Source organism: Cebus imitator, unplaced genomic scaffold (assembly GCF_001604975.1).
Source record: "Cebus imitator isolate Cc_AM_T3 unplaced genomic scaffold, Cebus_imitator-1.0 Scaffold981, whole genome shotgun sequence".
Lineage (NCBI taxonomy): Eukaryota > Metazoa > Chordata > Mammalia > Primates > Cebidae > Cebus > Cebus imitator.
Window position 1 is genome coordinate 75,179 of NW_016108296.1, and position 18,871 is coordinate 94,049.

Sequence of the window (18,871 nt, forward strand, 5' to 3'; positions counted from 1 at the left end):
ATGTCCTTTAAGGGTCCCAGATGTCAGCAGCCTATTGGTTAGAGTTCTTCACTGTGTGTGCATATGTGCACATGTGTGTGTGAGTGGGTGGAGACAGAGAGAGAGAGAGAGAGAGAGAGAGAGAGAGAGGGAGACATTGAGTTTGAAGACCTAGCTCGTGGAAGATTTGCAACTGACAAGTCTGAATCTCACAGAGTAGGATGTCAGACTGGATACTCGTGGCAGAGGTGATATGAGATCTTAAATCCAAGGGCAGTGTGGAGGCAGAATTTCTTCATCTTGAGGAGGACCCCAGTCTTCTTCTCTGAAGGCTTTCAAGGGACTAGATGAGGCCCACCCACATTGGGGAGGGCATTAGGTATACCCAAAGTCTGCTGATTTAAATTTAAATTCTCATGTAAAGAAAACCCTTTGCTATTGTAAACAGTGCTGCAATGAACACTTGTGTGCACATGTCCTTATAGTAGAACGATTTATAATCCTTTGGATATATACCCAGTAATCAGATTGCTGGGTCAAATGGAATTTCATGGAATATTATGCAGCCATAAAAAACGATGAGTTTGGGTCCTTTGTAGGGACATGGATGAACCTGGAAACCATCATTCTCAGCAAACTGACAGAAGAGCAGAAGATCAAACACCACATGTTCTCACTCATAGGCGGATGTTGAACAATGAGAACACATGGGCACAGGGAGGGGAGTACTACACACTGGGGTCAGTTGGGGGGAAATAGGGGAGGGACGGTGGGGGGTGGGGAGTTGGGGAGAGATAGCAAGGGGAGAGATGCCAGATGTAGGTGATGGGGAGGAAGGCAGCAAATCACACTGCCACGTGTGTACCTATGCAACAATCATGCATGTTCTTCACATGTACCCCAAAACCTAAAATGCAGTAAAATAAATAAATGGAAAAAAATAAAATTAAAAAAAAAAAAAAAAGAAAACCGTTTAAGGAGACATCTACCCTGGTCAAAGTGAACATTTCTCAGGCATCGTGGCCTAGCAAAGTTGACACATTAGCTTTCCTATCATGGCCACCTTATACAAACCCTAATAATGATGAAGGTCTATCTGACCAAGACAGGTGACTTCCTAAGATTCTGTAGTAATCATTTTTATCCACCCCAAGCACAGCACAACTCAGGCTCAGCACAACTCTGGCCAGGAATCTGAAGCTGAAGCTGACATGAATGCCTTCCAGGGATGAGGCAGTGATGCAATAGTCAAGGCGTATATGGAAGAACAACCCCAGAGGGCACAGGTGATACCCCTGAACACCAAGACTTTACCCTTGTTAGGGCAACCCCAATAGGACTGCAGTCGTCAGGGAGGAGCTGGCCAAGGCCCCCAGTGTGTCCTCCTACTGAGGGGCCTTTCCCTCTAAGGTTTCTCGTCCAGTCCAAACAATCGATTTGCATTTTCCGTTTAGGGGAACTGTCAGAAGGCAGTCATTTCAGAATAGTCATTGACACAGGTTCCTCCTCTTCACAAGAGTGGATGACATTCCTAGGGTGTTCTGTGTGGGATGTTTGGGAGCTGGGTTGCCTCTGCTGTCCCAACATCGCAGCTTGGTCAGGTGTAATCTTGGGTTCAGGATTCAGTGTGGTTTCAAAATTGGCCTTAGTGTAAGACTGTGGGCTCCTCACAGGCAGAGAAACCTACCATCTGTGCTGTCACTGAGTATCTCTGATTCAGTGTTGTACTGTGGGTCTAGGGACACAGTACTGACACAATGCTGATCTTGCCTTTGCTGCATCTGTAAGTAATCAACCACTTCATTCTATTTGGACTTAGTCTTCTTAGCTGCCGAATTTATGAATATATGACAAGCCAAAATAACAGCTGCACTGGCGATCCTTGTGACCCTGTTAGTCACCACAGGGCTGCTTACGGACTGCGTGAGCTCTTGATACACTATGACATTGAGTTGTGTGGTGTTGCCTGACCAGAATAGACTTATTCTTCATGGCATCACATACACTAAATAAGTTTTCGGCACATACTACTGACATAGGGTTGGCCTTGTCACACCTCGGTTATTTACAAATCACCTTCAGAATCCATGCCATGTCTGATACCAACCTCACTGGTATTTCATTTACATATTTAAATCAAATAAATTTCTGAAGTCAAAGGCATTTATAAAGGTAGCTTGATATTCCTACTTGAAATTCCAAAGCAGTTACTACACACTAGAGATGTAGTTGGAATGAAAATATTTGAAATTTTAAAGGGATTATGGAACGATAACTAGTAAATTTATCTGCAACGTAATGCCTGCTTCCTATGTTACTTCATTTATTCTTCACAGCAAGTATTTAGTGTAAATATTCTAATTTCGACTTTAGAAATGGGGAAACAGTCTGACAGGATATACGTGTCTTGCCCACCATCTCAAAGCCAGTGTGTGAGAAGCAGGATGGAATCCCACAGCTGTGTCATGCCATAGCCTGTAAGGAGACAGTGTAGGTGGAATCCAAGTAATTTTGCTTCAGCAAGGTTCCCTGGTTGCTTTCCCCTTTCTTCTACCTAGGCCGTAGTTCTGTCATTCAGGTCTGTATCCTAGGGAATTCTCACACATTTTGTGGCAAATGGGATATCCTAACAAAGGATGAAGGTAAAGCAATACACAGGGAAAGAAATGACGGAAGAGGCAGGTGGATTCCAAGGCCTCTGTGGACATGATACTCTCCATGTGTTCAGCTAGGCGGAAGCCCTCTGAACCCTGTCCTTTTGGGTTTTGAGGGAGGTTTTCATCATACAGGCATGACTGATTAAACTGTTGGCTCAGCATTGGAAATCAGCTTAACCTCAGCCCCTCTCCCTGTCCTGAAGGTTGGGGATGGGGCTGCAAGTCCCAACCCTCTAAGCCCCCATCCTAGAGCTACCTTGGAGCTACCAACCATCAGTCAACTCACTAGCATACAAAAAAAATCACTATTTGAAGATTCTAAAAACTGTAGTTGTATGACAGTAAGCAGGGTCCAGGACCAAATATATATTTCACAATATCACACAGGTGTATACCAGCTCAATCAGAATGCAAAGTTGCAAAAATGATACTATTTTTTATTCAGACAGAGTCTCATTCACCCAGGCTGGAGCTGCAGTGGCGTAAATATGACTACCTGCATCCTCAACCTCCTAGGCTCAAGGTACTGTCCCACCTCAGGCTCCAGAGTAGCTGGAACTACACATACATACATACATGCATACATTCATACATTCATTCATTTATTTTTGTTGAGAGGGGTTTTTTCATGTTGCCCCAGCACGTCTCAATCTCCCAAGTGTAAGCAATCCTGCCTTTACATCCCAATGTGCTTGGACTACAGGTGTAGGCCACTGCATGTGGCCAAAAATTCCAATGGTGTCTAATATATGAGAATAAATGAATAAAAGATGTGCAATACTTCTTTGGAGAAAACTGGAAAGATTTATTGAGTTTTTTTAAAGTCAAATATCTCGGATGAATTCAGTTTGCGTTCTTTCAGCTTGTCTTCATTTAATCCTGTGGTTTCCCTTTCCCTACAACAGAAACATAACAGGAGGGAACATTACTAGCTTAACTGTGTTCAGATGAAATTAAAGTATGCAAAGGACACCAAAGTTTTACTTTTATAGAATGGACTAAAACCAGAAGCCTGTGTCCCCCTATGGCTAACATTTAACGAGACCTCTGTAGAGACCTTGAAGATACACTTCCAAGCACAATATACATTAGCAACACTTTAAAAACATACTCTGCTTTTAGTGCTAGAAGAAAACCAAATGGTAGTCCGAGCTCACAATCCATTAAATCAAGTGAACCTGTTAAAAGGTGCTTGAAGAAGATGGCAAACACTGTGTAGAGTTTTACTCAAAATGCAACCAGAACACAAAAAACCCTAAGAAACAGAAGGAATTTCTGAAAAAATTCCTTCAGAAAAAGTGTATAATTTAATGTTTTGGCTTGAAACTATGGCCTAGATGTCCAACAGGCTCCTGCAAATAGTCTGAAAACTATCTTGTGAGAAAACAGTTAATGTCACATTAGGAAACACATACATGAAATGACAGAAAGGATAGTTTTGTGTTTGTTTTTTCTCTATTGTGTGGAAGTGCAATAATATTGTTTTGAGCTAGTTTACCCTTCTTTGTTCTTTTTTAACATACACTAACCATTTGTATCTAGTTTTCACCTATAGTTCTCATGTCAATATGAATGACACATTTTTCACCAGAAAGTATTCTGGTTTGTATAATTAATTAAATGATTATATAAGTTTTAAGGTATCACTGTCATGATTGATATTAAAATGTGAAAGAGATACATCATAACTAGTGTGGAAAAATGGACAGGGAAATGAAAACGGAGAGTAAGACATCTGGAGAAGCTCAAAGTAACTATTTTTGAGGGACAACTGGCAAATTTCACAAGTTCTTCCACAGTCTTTGTGATGTTCAGGTATTCAGGTATTACAGGGACATATTAAATGTAGGCATTCCTAGCATATCAACCATTAGATCCACACACTCTGAAAATATTAGTGTTCAAGAATGTATTCCCTTTCAATTATGCCCAACATTCAATACCTGTGGCTTATTCATATTCTATGTTGTGCCTTTTCCATTTTCTTCAAGATTGTTTACTGGATTCTCCCTTCCTAGCTATTTCTCAAAAACAATCTATTAAATGTATTACTTTTGGACTAGTTTTCCTTTTGTTAATGATTTGTACCTTTCATTGACTGCCTGTTTCCTTTTCCCTTATGTTTCTTCGGTAACTCATTTATTATTTATTCCTCAATATCATTTTCTTGTACCATGTAATTAGCTGTCTATTTTAATAAGGTATATATTTAATGCTATGACTGTCCTAAGAATCCAACTGAGGCTTGTTCAATAGGCCCCTGGAATTTTTTTGAAAACATTCTTTTAATGTAAATAGTCTAATGGAGTTGTTCAGCAGTGTAGAGTACAAACATTTAGGTAATTTCTCCCCTAAACATGTAGTGCTTCCTTTAAATTCAGAAGTTCTTCTAATTAAGTCAGTGATTTGGAAAATATGTGTAATAGATACTTCCATAGACTACTCAGGACTTAGTACGTTATAGTCTTTGAACTTTAAGCCTTATCATTTGAAGACTCAAGGCAGGAACCTGTAATATATAACCTCTGATATGGTTAGAGGTTACCCTGTGTGTCTTCAATCTAATTACACACAGTAGCTCACGAAGACTGACAGGAGGGAAGGGATCATGCTTAGCACAGGCGTCTTATAACCAGCTTGAGCATCACTGACCTTCATGCATGATCCCTACTTCACGGGCCACAAAACATGACTGTCTCTTTCCATTTTATTATTCAGTCATTCAAAGCTTCACTGTGGGAAGACTTTAAAATGCAATCATTGGGTTCAGCAAGGGAGGTGGCTCATGCCTATAATCCCAGCAGTTTGGGAGTCCGGGGCTGGTGGATCACTCGAGATCAGGAGTTTGAGCCCAGGCTGGCCAACATGGTGAAACCCCATCTCTACTAAAAATACAAAAATTACGCACAGTTGCAAACATCTGCATTCCCAGTTACATGGGAGGCTGAGGCATGAGAATTGCTTGAACCCAGGAGGTGGAGGTTGCAGTGAACAAAGATCGGACCACTGCACTCCAGCTTGGGTGACAGAGCAAGACTCTGTGTGAAAAAAAAAATGCAATCATTGCTTACGAGCCTAAGAGAATTCAAGATTTGACAAAATCCAGGAACACTCATGAAGGTCTCCATATAGGAAAACGAACATCAAGCAGAATGCTGGTTCATTTTCTTAGGAGCAATAAAATGTCAACTCAGATATTATGATTGGACTGAAGCTGATTGTTATGATAAAAAAATCATGAAAATGAGAATATCTTTGTGTTCTCCCCAACAAAACCAGAGCATGCAGAAAGCAGCACTGAAATGGATTTTAATCTATCTGATATGCATGCATTACTTTCAATAAAAGCAAAAATGGGTGTAGGATTTACGTGATTTGTCCAGAATCTCACAAATTATGTTAGAGCTGGCACTAGAATCTCCTTGGGGGTCAGCTTATCTCATGCAAGGTGGTATTATAAATGTATTATGTATTTGACAAAAGGAGAAATTAGAAAATAATCTGAAAAGTGTTAGCTGTTAGTTATACTCAGAAGTAAGAAAATGCTTTTCCATTTGATGATTCAATATGGCTTTGACCCAATTTCTGACTGTATCTGATAGTGTTTCAGTTTTGCAGTCAGGCTTCTGGGGTGTGAACTACCTTCCAAAGAAAGTCTGCATTTGAACTGTTTCTCAAGGGGCAGTAATGCTCTTTTTTATTAAAAGTAAAATATTGTGCAATACAGAAAGCATGTAATTTTGAATCTTAATGTATAACATACCTCCTTCTGGCATTTTGCACTGCTCTGATTTTGGTACACTCTTTCCCTGGACATCAGGACCATCTCTGCATTCATCCCCAGTCTTTGACTGAGACAGCTCCTGGAGATCAGCTTCCAGGTCAGGCACTAAAAAATACAAAGGATACAGATTGGGTCACCCAAACAAGAATGATAAATAAGGAAATAATCCTATTCTTTTCCTCAGTGTTATGAAATAAAAGCCTGTAGGCTACTGTGATGCAAATGCGATGCAAAGATGTCTCGCCTTTGCCTTCCTGTATTATGATATCTTATCTTAAATGACAATCTGAGGATAAATCACACCACACCTACATTTCCCATACTTTACCATTGTTTATTATAAACACACAGCTACCTAGGAAATCTGAAGTAACTCAGCTACCTAAGAAATCTGAAGACTGCCCCGTGGATGGCATTTTAATTAAAACTTAAATGTAACTTTCTGAAGGAGTACATCAGTGTATTGGTGGGCCTATGAGAAATCGTATAGTCGTGACAATCATCCCCTGTTGAGGTACCTTGAAAATGTTGGGGTTAAACTTAAAGTAATGCTTAGGTCCAAAGGCCCTATATGTGACTTTCCATACATGAATGTAATTAAGAAAATGTAAGAAATACAACAGCAAAATTACTGTCTTCCAATGAGAGTATGGTAACTGAAGTGCAGAGAAATTAATGGGCATTGTTGATTAGTCATTTTCTGGAACTCCTTTAACAAGGAATTGCTAAAATAATCCATGGCCCAAATTCTGTCTGTCTTCATTTTGATAACACTCTCTGTTGAGGAAACAATTTGTTTCATGATAATCTTATCAGACTTTGAGATTTCTAATTATAAAAATAGTGAAATGACTTTTAAAAGCCCCTTCAAAATCCTACTAATACGGTTACCTGTATGCCAGTGTACTGAATTATCCATCTTTTACCAAACATACCATCAAAAATACACATCAAAGGAAACAGTGGCTGTCATTCATTGGCCTCTTTTCTGGAGTTACTATCCTGCTTCACTGAACTGCATTTAGTCTTGAGCCAATACTGAAGTATGTTACAGTACAGACACATTTGAGTATTAAGAATTTTTAAGCAAAATCATTCACATTTTCTAACATAGATGGTGGGAAGAATGCAAACCTTGGAACAAAATATAAATTCTTTCTCCATGAGTCAGTGTTCTTGATAAGTCTCACTCTCTGAGCCTCAGTTTTCTTATTTATTTAGAGATGTAGTCTCACTCTGTCTCCCAGGCTGGAATGCAATGGTGTGATCTCGCCTCACTGCGACCTCCTCTACCTGGGCTCAAGTGATTCTCCTGTCTCAGCAGGCTTAGCTGGGATTACAGACATGTGCCATAACGCCCAGCTACATTTTGGATTTTTAGTAGAGATGGGTTTTCAACATATTGGCCAGGCTGTTCTCAGACACCTGACCTCAGGTGATCTGTCTGCCTCGGCCTCCCAGAATGCTGGGATTACATGCGTGAGACACTGCGCCTGGCCGCAGTTTTCTTATTTATAAAATGAGGCTAACATCCCTTTGCAAATGGGCTTTATTCAGGGTATTATAAGGTAGGGTGACTTGGCACACCATGTACTATTAAAAGGTGCTTACAACACTGTGGACACCATGGCTGAGAAGATCACACTGCAACATCCTAAGAAGATCAAATTTAATTAGTGCAATAATGTACATTTTCATACAACCAATTAAATGGTTTCATCTGATTTAGGAAGGAGTGTATTTTCAAGCATATGAAATGCATCTTGAAGAAAAAGAGAAGATTTATCATACCCAGGGACTTCAGGAAGCTGCAAACTATAAACATCATATTTCTAGCCAACTCTCAATAAATGTTTGAGATTCTTTCGTAATGTTTTCTTTCCTCCTGTTACTGGTCATGTCATAAGGCATGACGTACACATAGGCCTCCTCCCCCCATAGACATTCTTTCTTACCCTTCCAAGCACCTTGAATCTCAGCTCCACCCTGATCTTCTTCACTATTCTGACCAGGTGTATGATCCTGACTTTCAGCTGGTGGTTCTTCTCGTTGAGGCTTTGGCACACTGGGCTCCTGGGAAAAGGTGTGTGTGTGTGTGTGTGTGTGTGTGTGTGTGCAGATAAAAAAATTTCATATCATTGCATGTCAATAATATGAATATACACATTACATGGATACTTCTGATCATACGCATGTTTAACGACATGCCCCAACACTATCCCAACACTATTCCACATACTTATTCTTCATAAAGTTACTCTTCTCATAGAGAGATAACTCTAAGACTGTTACCCTCAATAGCTTTGGAAGCCATTTTAATTTACATTGAGTTGAATGTGTAAAAAGTGCTATAAATAAGCATGAGGAGGAAATCGCCAGTCAAATCTGGGGAACACAAGATCACACATCCAGACAAAACTAGTATGTAGTCCTCTGGGTTACTCTTTCCTCCATGAGCTGCCATGATCACTTTTTATCAACATGGGAGAACTTCATCAGTATATCTAAACTAATTCTACAACACAACAACAACAACAACAACAACAACAACAACAACAAAATTCTGCTAATAGAAAACATCAAATGTTAAATCACTCACGGCAGGCCGGGCCAGCTGAACAAGTCGCACGTGTCGTATTGGTCTATGTTTTCTTTCTCGCCCACTCATATTTCACTCTGCAAATAGAACAGTGTGCACTTTAGGAAGCAGAAGCTGGTGGATGACTTGAGGTCAGGAGTTCAAGGCCAGCCTGGCTAACATGGTGAAACCCCGTCTCTACTAAAAATACAAAAACTTAGCCAGGCTTGCAGGCAGGTGCCTGTAATCCCAGCTAGTAGGGAGTCAGAGGCAGGAGAATCACTTGAACTCCGGAGGTGAGGGTTGCAGGCAGCCGAGATTGCGCCATTGCATTCCAGCCTGGGCAATAAAAGCAAAACTCTGTCTCAAAAAAATCAAACCAAACCAAACAAAACCAAAAACAAAAAAAACCCCAGAATACTGTGACCGGAAAAACACACGTGAGAAGATACTATATTTGAGCACTTCCAAGGCCATATTTTAATTTGCAATTTTTAAAAATTTGGTAATACATTGAAAAGTCAGTCAGAGGGCATGTATTAGTGTATATGCCTTCTGAATCGAATACTTGCACAACCAATTAAGTTTATCAAGCTAGCTGAGCAATGCCTTAGGGCTCATGGCAAGAGACACACACTATTTCCAATGAGGTTTTGTTTCATAACTGGTCTCTTATTAGTGAGACATTTAAGAAAATACAGCTTGAGAATTAAAATTAAAATGCCCATGGCTTTTGTCATACACCCATTTGCTAGGCCCACTTCCCTTCCAAAATGAAGTTTTGTTGGAATGGAGAGCCCCGACCACCCACTCGAACTTCCAAGATGGAGTTGAGAAGTTGCCACACAGTTGTGGGGGATCCTCACTGGGCTGGCACCTCTGAGATTCGCTAAACAAACCCTGGGGCTGTGAACACCAGCCCAGAGCGTTACCACTTTCCAGACCTCTTCCTTACCGCCCACACTGTCGCAGCCCTGATCCCCCTTGAGGAGTATGGAATCTGTCCTCTGTTAGGGGTTCCAGGCGTTTCTGGGACTTGGATACTGACAACAGCACCTCAGCATCACCCTATCTTCACCTAATTGCTGCTCCCTGCCCCTGCCGCCCACTCGAAGGCCCTTCTTTTTAGTTCGTTCTGACTGCGACAACACAAGAAGGCCCACAGCCATGGAGCCGCATGAGAAGGACGACAGCCTCATGGCCCTTCTCCCTTGTAGTCATCGACCAAGAGGCCCGACCCTCGGAAGCTTGCTGTCTCCTCCTCACCCTCACTCACACTTCAACTTCCAGTGGGATCTGCCTGTGGGCCTAACCGGCTGAATCCATTGTACATATGGTCTTGGTCTAGGCCTATCTTGATCTTCCTTGTCAATTCATATTTCACAATGCAAACAGAAAGCTGTGATTGGGAAAATGCACTTGACAGGGTAGGTATATTTGATCACTTCCATAGTGAAATGTCAACTTGCAATTTTTACAAAACATTTGGTAATACTTTGAAAGTAAGTCTCGGGGCAAGTGAGTGTGTGCGCCTTCTGAAACAAATGCTTGCACACGCCCTTCAATTGGTCAAGCTACCTAAGCAATGTCTTAAGGCTCCTGGCCAATGACACAGGGTTATTTCCAATGAGGTTGGTTTCACAACTGGACTCTTCATCGTGGAGATCTTTAGAAAAATACAGCTGGTGAATTAAAACTGCAATGATCACGGCTTTTATCACACACCCATCTGCTAGGCCCATTTCCCACCTAAAATCAAGTTTTGTTGGAACGCAGGGTCCCACCCATTCGAACCTCCACTGTAGAGCTGAGAAACTGAGACGAAGCCCTGGGTGCTCCTCACTGGACACCTGTGCCAAGCGGTCTATATAGCTGTGAGCTCCCATCTCTAACCCACTGTGTTCCAGATCCTCTCCTTACCTCCCACCCAGCCCTTTCCCGAGTCCTTAGGAAGGAGTCTGGAATATGTCCTCTTTCTGGGGTTCCAGGCCCTTTCAAGACTTGGATGCCTCCAAAAGCACCCCTAATGGTCTGCCCATCTTCACTTGACCCCGCAACTCCACAGTGCAACTTCCTCCCTCGTTCGGAACCCACCACAAGGCTCAAGATGGTGCCCCAGCATGAGGAGGACTATCACCTCAAGATTCTTTACGTGGGAGGCCACGGACCACACTGCCCCATGCCCTGGAAAACCACAAGCTCCTCCTCACACTCACTCACACTTCCACTCCTGTGAGGACTGGTCTGCAGTGGTAGAAAGGGCCTGGACCGCAATAAAGTAACCCTCACACCCTCACAGCTCTGCGACGTTCACCATGTGGTGAAGAGGCCGATGGGAAGACGCCCAGTGAACATGCCCACTGAGGCAGGTGGGCACACCAAAAGCATGCGCAGTGAGGTTGGTGCCTGCCTTGTGGGTTGTGGCCCTGTCTTCTTGCCATGGCCGGCCGTACCCCGCCTACCCCACCCCACCTGCACCTAGCAGTCCTGTGCTCTGTCCCAGGTCCCCACTGAGGACTTCAGAATGTGCCCTCTGTGCGTGGTTTCCTGTGCTTCCGGGACTCAAATACCACAAAGAGTTTCCCCTTCAAAACTCACTCTATGTTCACGAGGCCCTCTTCTGCCCTATGAACCTGCTGCCTTCCCTGTCCAGGACCCGCACTACAGCAAGGACAATGCTGCATCTTGGCCTGTTAGGAGAAGGACAGGGACCACAAGGTCCTTTCCCCTAGGAGGCCGTGGACCGTGCCCGCGGGCTCCTCCTCACACTCTCTCACACTTCAACTCTGGGAGGACTGATCTGCGAACCTACTGGCTGAGTCCTAGTGGGCACCGCAGAAGGAAGTCACTACGTCTCCTTGCACAGCTCTGCAGACAGAAGGCAGACAAACGAAGCACATGCCCACAAAGGGACTTGTGCAGCAAGGGGCATGCACACTGAGTCAGGCACATGCAGGTCTGGCCAGGGTTTTCCCACTGTTCCCTCACCGAGTCCCAGGTTGTTTGTAGTAGAAAGAAAGGGATGCGAGACACTTTTTTTTTTTTTTTTTTTTGTCTCTTGCCCACCCATTCTCATCGATTCAGAAACGTTGCGAACAGAGAGTTGTATGTCACCATTAGTAGGGGGTGTGTCTTAGAAAGACCTTTTGTGACAGAAATAAAGAATTTTATGTCTTTATTTACACATGATTTTTCTCAGGGTGTTTTTTTTTTTCACCCATGTCGGAGGACAGTGGCATGACCATGCTTCACTGCAGCCTCCATCTCTTGGGCTCAAGCAATCCTCATCACACTGTAACCTTCCGTGTAGCTGAGAGTGCATGTGACCACCACAACACCCACCTAATGTATTTTATATATATATATATATATATATATATATATATATATATATTTACATGTGGGGTGTCAATGTGTTGCTCAGGCTGCTTTCAAACACATGGCCTCAAGTGACCCTTCCATATCTGTCAATATTTATACATGCTTTTTATACATGTTGTATACTCAATTAATTCACACTTGTATGCTTTTTAAAAGTTGTGAGTACATGTATTTTTCATAATAGACAATAGCTCGGCTATTGCTTCATACTATAGGGAAATCCATAGTCTCCCAAGAGTGACAACTTTATTATCTCTATGCCTTGACTCTTCCTGTATTCAAAGAAAGCTTTCACCATATTTTAGTGAGTCAGGGTCTTGCTGGAGAATCACACTGTTGCTGCCACTGTGTCAGGGACCCCCAAGGCCACCCTCACCTTCAGTGATTCACAGACACTCTCTGCTGCCCTTCTGCATGCAATACTCCTAACTCAAGCCAGCCCCCTCACTTCAGGTAAGTATACCATGCCTCCCACCTTGTCATGGGCTTTGCTCCTACAATGATTGATCACTCATGCCGCCTGAACCATCAACTGCTCCATCTACATTGGATCATTTCTCAAACTAAGGGAAAACTCACCTTCCCTCATGTCTTTCTGTAGCTACTAACACATTTATCAACTGTCTGGCAGAGGAAAACAGCACGAGCTTATGCAACACACTTCATTACTGTCCATTTTCAAAATTATCTACAAAGGAAATTGAACCAGAATATCCAAAACTTTGGGGAATTCAGCCTACATGATGTCAAGATTCACATTAATTCTACTTTATTTATTTATTGATTATGTTATCAATGAATTGCAAGAAGGTGAGATCCCCCTTGGATTGGGTATTGATCCCATATAGAGGGAGCTGTTGATGATTCAAGAGAGAGGAGTGATCATGCAGGAGCAAAGCCCATGAGAGGGTGGGAGGCATGGGATCCTCAGCTGAGGTGAGGGCGCTACCTAGTGTTAGGAGGATTGTATGAAGCTATTTATTATGATTTTTAATCATTCAGCCCCACACGGCAATCATGTTACTTCTCCAGTGTTCACGACAGTGTGGTATTGGGGAAAAATCAACAGACGAAAATAGGGTCTAGCAACAGACTCACAAACATAATAAGCTGATTTTCAGAAAAGGGGCAAAGGCAATGGATAAAGATTCTCTTTTAAAAAAGTTGTGTTTGCCACATGTTCTCACTCATAGGCGGGTGTTGAACGATGAGAACACATGGACACAGGGAGGGGAGCACTACACACTGGAGTCTGTTGGGGGGAAATAGGGGAGGGACAGTGGGGGGTGGGGAGCTGGGGAGAGATAGCATGGGGAGAAATGCCAAATATGGGTGATGGGGAGGAAGGCAGCAAATCACACTGCCACGTGTGTACCTATGCAACAATTTTGCATGTCCTTCACATGTACCCCCAAACCTAAAATGCAATAAAATAAATTAAAAAAAAAGTTGTGGTGTTTGCTCCTGCCTCATGGCCACTACATTAATTGTTTTTTATTCCTCTGGTTCCCCTCCCTGCGTTTCTCCTCTGCACTTCAACTGCTCTTCTGTTTGTCTGTCTGCCCCACCACAGCGCACTATTTCCCACAGCAAGTACCAAGTGTCTTTGTGATATCTGATATGTCCATCCCATCAGTGATAAACTGGATCAAGAAAATGGGGTACATATATACTGTGGAATACTATGCAGCCATAAAAGAGTGAGATCATGTCCTTGGTAGGGACACAGATGGTGGCGGTGCCCATTATACTTAGCAAACTAACGAGGAACAGAAAACCAAATACCAGATGTTCTCACTTATAAGTAGGAGCTAAATGAGAAAACACATGGACACATGGGAGAAGCATCACACACTGGGGCCTACTGGAGTGTGGGGGTGGGCGGAGGGAGAAGATCATGAAGAACAGCTTGTGGATGCTGGACTTAATACTGGCGTGATGTGATGATCTGTGCAATAAATCACCGTGGCACACATTTACCTATGTAACAAACTTGCATATCCTGCACATGTACCCTTGAACTTAAAGTAAAATTTGGAAATAAAAAATGTCAATATCTCAGAATCCTTCTTTCTATGTCTTGGTCATTGTGTCATTTATCTAAGCATTATGGTGACATAAAAGCTGAGGCATAACAACAGTTAGTATGATTAGGAATTTAGCAGGATTATAGCCCAGTATGATCTAACATCAACTACTAATATTGAATTGCATTCGACTCCTTGAAGCACTTAAGGAAAGTTGATAAGAAAAAATATTCATTCTTGAAAATATTTTAAAAATTTATGTAAAGTGGATCAACAGTGTTTACCACATATGTCACTGTCACTGAATGCTGATGAATTACAAATAGGAACCATAAGATACAGTCAATAATAAAAGTAGAAATAAAAGGGAACATATCAAAGTACCATCAGAAGAGTACAGAAGCACACACATGAATACACCCTGCAGCTAATCAGTCTTCCTTCTCACTAACTCATCAGTTCACAAATGAGTTTACTGAGGGTCAAATATCCACAGAAAAACTGACCAATTTAAACATCACTGAGTGTGAGTTCAAGCATTATGCAGAAAGCTACAGACAACAGTGAACTTATTCTGAGCAAGTCTTAATCCATAATCTCTCCACAGATGGCTAGAGAAAAGCCCCGTAAACATTTTTTTCTGATAACCCCTCAGGTAGTGATGTTCAAACTCTTTTATGATAGTGTTTGAGAAATACACAGTTTGTATGTAGTCGACTAGGAAAATAAATATGTGTATGTGCATGGGGATGTGCAGTATGTTTGTACATTCTACATGCAGTGAATGCTATTTAGTAATTTATTTTATCTCCGTTCTTTAAAATGCTGTTTGTGGCTGACAACACTAATATTATGATCCACTATGGATTAAAACCCAATTTAGAAATGATCAAAGCCTTTTCAGAGAACATCCTCAATTGTTGATAAATGTTGCTATAGAATACATGCAAATACAGCTGAGAACCCAGTTTTGCCCACCACCTTAGATATTCAGTGTTTTTTGACAAAAATATCGTCTTTGATATGGGCCACAAAGGCTAATACAAAATATACTAAATAAATTATACTAAAATATACAATTACTGATGAAAAGTGTGTTTCATCTGCAGATATCAGTGTTTGTCTTGCACAGGTGAAGTCTTACTTGGACAGACAAGAACTCACAGGTAAAAGGAACAGAAAGCTCATGTGACCTCTTGTCCTCTTGGTATCATGTTCAGGCTTTGCTTGGGCTGCAGCATAGGTGAATGTCATGCATTGCACGCATTCACAGGGAGACCTCCATTCCCCTACTGTGCTCCCATTTTATGAGGCAACTAGGAGAGTTGCACTGAAAGTGGTAGGTAGTAAGCAATTTGACCTCAAACACCAAGCAATGTGAGCTCAGGTGAGAAGGTTTACTCTGGTACCCCGAAACTTGCCAGCTGCTCAGAATCTGTAGACTTTGTCCCACCCACTAAACATCCTGTGAAAATCTACATTTGGTCACAGATTCCCATGCATGGAAGATAGAAAGCTCTGGGCATATGGGAAATTGAGCCCTCCCACGGGTATACTGGCTGTGTTGGTCCCAGCTCTGATTCTTCCCTTAGCAGTCAGAGTATTGCTAAGGTCATGTATCAGGCAACTCTTCTTGTCTTTCCAGTGTCTTTCATACTTTCTGCTGCTTCCTGTTTCTCACAAGGGCTCCTTTACAACTTTCCCAATCCCAATGCAATTATAATCATTTGAACTCATCCAGCATGTCCAGAGTTATATTTCACAGGAATGGCGGCAGGAAGTTCAAATTTGGCATGAAATTCAAACCTGCCCTTTGAAGCTGGAGTGAAGCCACTAAGGAATCATTAAAGTCCAGGTCTGCATGTGATGGTTAATATTAAGTGTCAACTTTATTGGATTGAAGGATGCAAAGTATTATTCCTGGGTATGTCTGAGAGGGTATTGCCAAAGAAGATTAACATTTGAGTCAGTGGACTGGGAGAGGTAGAGCCACCCTCAGTCTGGGTTGGCAACATCTAATCAGTTCCCAGGGTGGCTAGAATAAACCTGGCAGAAGAACATGGAAAACTAGACTTGCTGAGTCTCCTGGCCTTCAACATTCCCCCGTGCTGGATGCCTTCTGCCCTGGAACATCAGACCCCAAGTTCAACAGCTTTCAGATTCTTGAACTTACACCAGTGATGTGTCAGGGGCTCTTGGGCCTTCAGCCACAGACTAAAGGTTGCAATGTTAGCCTCAGTATTTTTGAGGTTTGGGAACTTGGACTGCCTTCCTTGCTTCTCAGCTTGTGGATAGTCTATTGTGGGACTTCACCTTGTGATTGTGTGAGTCAATACTCCTTAATAAATTCTGCTTCATACTCTGCTTCACACATACATCTATTCTATTAGTTCTGTCCTTCTACAGATCCCTAACTAATACAGTGTGCAACACTACCATCCAGCCATCTGATGGCATGACATTGACCATTTGCTAATTAGTTGCTCATGGAAAGTCTTAGTCCAGAAACCACTATCTCCCATTCTTTGAGCACTTCTGATTGCATTATATTAAAAACTATAGTTAATAAGAAACAAAAGAAAGTAAAATTTGATGATAGTGTCCTAGCCAAGAAAGAATAAAAAGATAAAAGGTATATCAAGATCATGATTATGACTGCTCTCATTCCTTTAAAAAAACTTTGAGGCTGGGCACGGTGGTTCACGCCTGTAATCCCAGCACTTTGGGAGGCTGAGGTGGGTGAATCACGAGGTCAAGAGATTGAGAACATACTGGCCAACATGGTGAAACCCCGTCTCTACTAAAAAATACAAAAATTAGCTTGGCATGGTGGCATGTGCCTGTAGTCCCAGCTGAAAAGCACCACGAGTTTCCAGCACAGCTGTGGTGCAGCGAGTCTCCATGCAAAAACTCACACAAATCTGGGCAGCTGTTTCAACTGGCACCTGGAATGCCTGGGAGACAGAGCTGCCCATTCAGCTGAAAAAAAAGGGGGCTGAAGCATGGAGCCAGGTGATGTGGCTCAGCAGGTACCACCCTCACAAAGACCAGCAATCTGAAACGCTCTGGATTGAGAGTTTCACAGCAAGCACAGCTGGACCTGGGATGGTCCAGCTCTGTGTGGGGAAGGGCGTCTACCATTATCGAGGCAGTCCACCATTGCCGAGGCAGTCTGCCATTACAGAGGCAGTCTGCCATTACTGAGGCAGACTACCATTACTGAGGCAGTTCTAACTATACCTCTATAAACAAAACTGCAAGGAAGTTCACACAGCAGCTGGGCAGAGCCCATGGCATCTCAGCACACCTCTGCTGGCAGACTGTGACTAGGCTACCTCCTTGCTGGGCAGGGCATCACTGAAAAAAGGCAGCAGCATGTCAGGAACTTATAAATAAAGGCCCACTTCCCAGGACAGAGCACCTGGGGAAAAAAGGCGGTTATGAGTTCCGCTGCAGCAGGCTTAAACGTACCTGCCCAGCAGCTCTGCATGGAACAACAGAGGTCACAGCTCAGCACTTGAGCTCCTATAAGGAACAGACTGTCTCCTCAAGCAGCTCTTCAACCCCCATATAACCAGAGACACCTCATAAAGGAGAGCTCAGGCTGACATCTGGCAGGTATCCATCTGGGATGAAGATAACAGAAGAAGAAACTGGCAGAAACCCTTACTGTTCTGCAGCTGCCACAGGTGATTCCCAGGCAAGCAGGGTCTGGAGTGGACCTCCAGCAGTCATATAGCAGTGGGGCCTAACTGTTAGAAGGAAAACTAAAAAACAGAAATAAATAGCACCATAATCAGCAAAAAGGATGCCCACTCAGAATCCATTCGAAAGTCACCAACTACAAAGACCACAGGTAGATAAATCCACAAAGATGGGAAGAAACCTGTGCAAAACTGATGAAAACACCCAAAACCATAATGCCTCTCCTCCTCTAAGGGATCACAACTCCTCACCAGCAAGGGAAAAAAGCTGGATGGAGAATGAGTCTGATGAATTGACAGAAACAGGCTTCAGAAGGTGGGTAAAAACAAACTTCTCTGAGCTAAAAGAACATGTTCTAACCCAATGCAAAGAAACTAAGAACATGGAAAAAGGGTTAGATGAAATGCTAACTAGAATTACCAGCTTAGAGAAGAATATAAATGACTTATTGGAGCTGAAAAACACAACACGAGAACTTCGTGAAGCATACACAAATTTCAACAGCTGAATCGACAAAGCAGAAGAAAGGATATCAGAGATTGAAGATCAACTCAATGAAGTAAAATGAAAAGACAAGATTACAAATCGTTCTACTATAAGGACACGTGTACACGAATGTTCATTGCAGCACTGTTTACAATAGCAAGGATCTGGAACCAACCCAAATGCCCATCGACGATAGACTGGATAGGGAAAATGTGGCACATATACACCATGGAATATTATGCAGCCATCAAAAACGATGAGTTTGGGTCCTTTG

The 18,871-nt window shown here is 42.4% G+C and overlaps 1 protein-coding gene across 1 annotated transcript; it reads right to left on the reverse strand.

Annotated features, from left to right (window-relative positions):
- Positions 1–3,423: 3,423 nt before the first annotated feature.
- LOC108298527 (X antigen family member 5-like) lies at positions 3,424–10,167 on the reverse strand. Its single transcript, XM_037735826.1, has 4 exons — positions 10,066–10,167; positions 8,376–8,493; positions 6,400–6,525; positions 3,424–3,532 (listed from the first exon to the last, which is right to left on the reverse strand). Exons 1-4 carry the CDS (start codon positions 10,165–10,167, stop codon positions 3,510–3,512), a joined length of 369 nt encoding a protein of 122 aa, XP_037591754.1. The 3' UTR covers positions 3,424–3,509.
- Between the last annotated feature and the right edge of the window lie 8,704 nt (positions 10,168–18,871).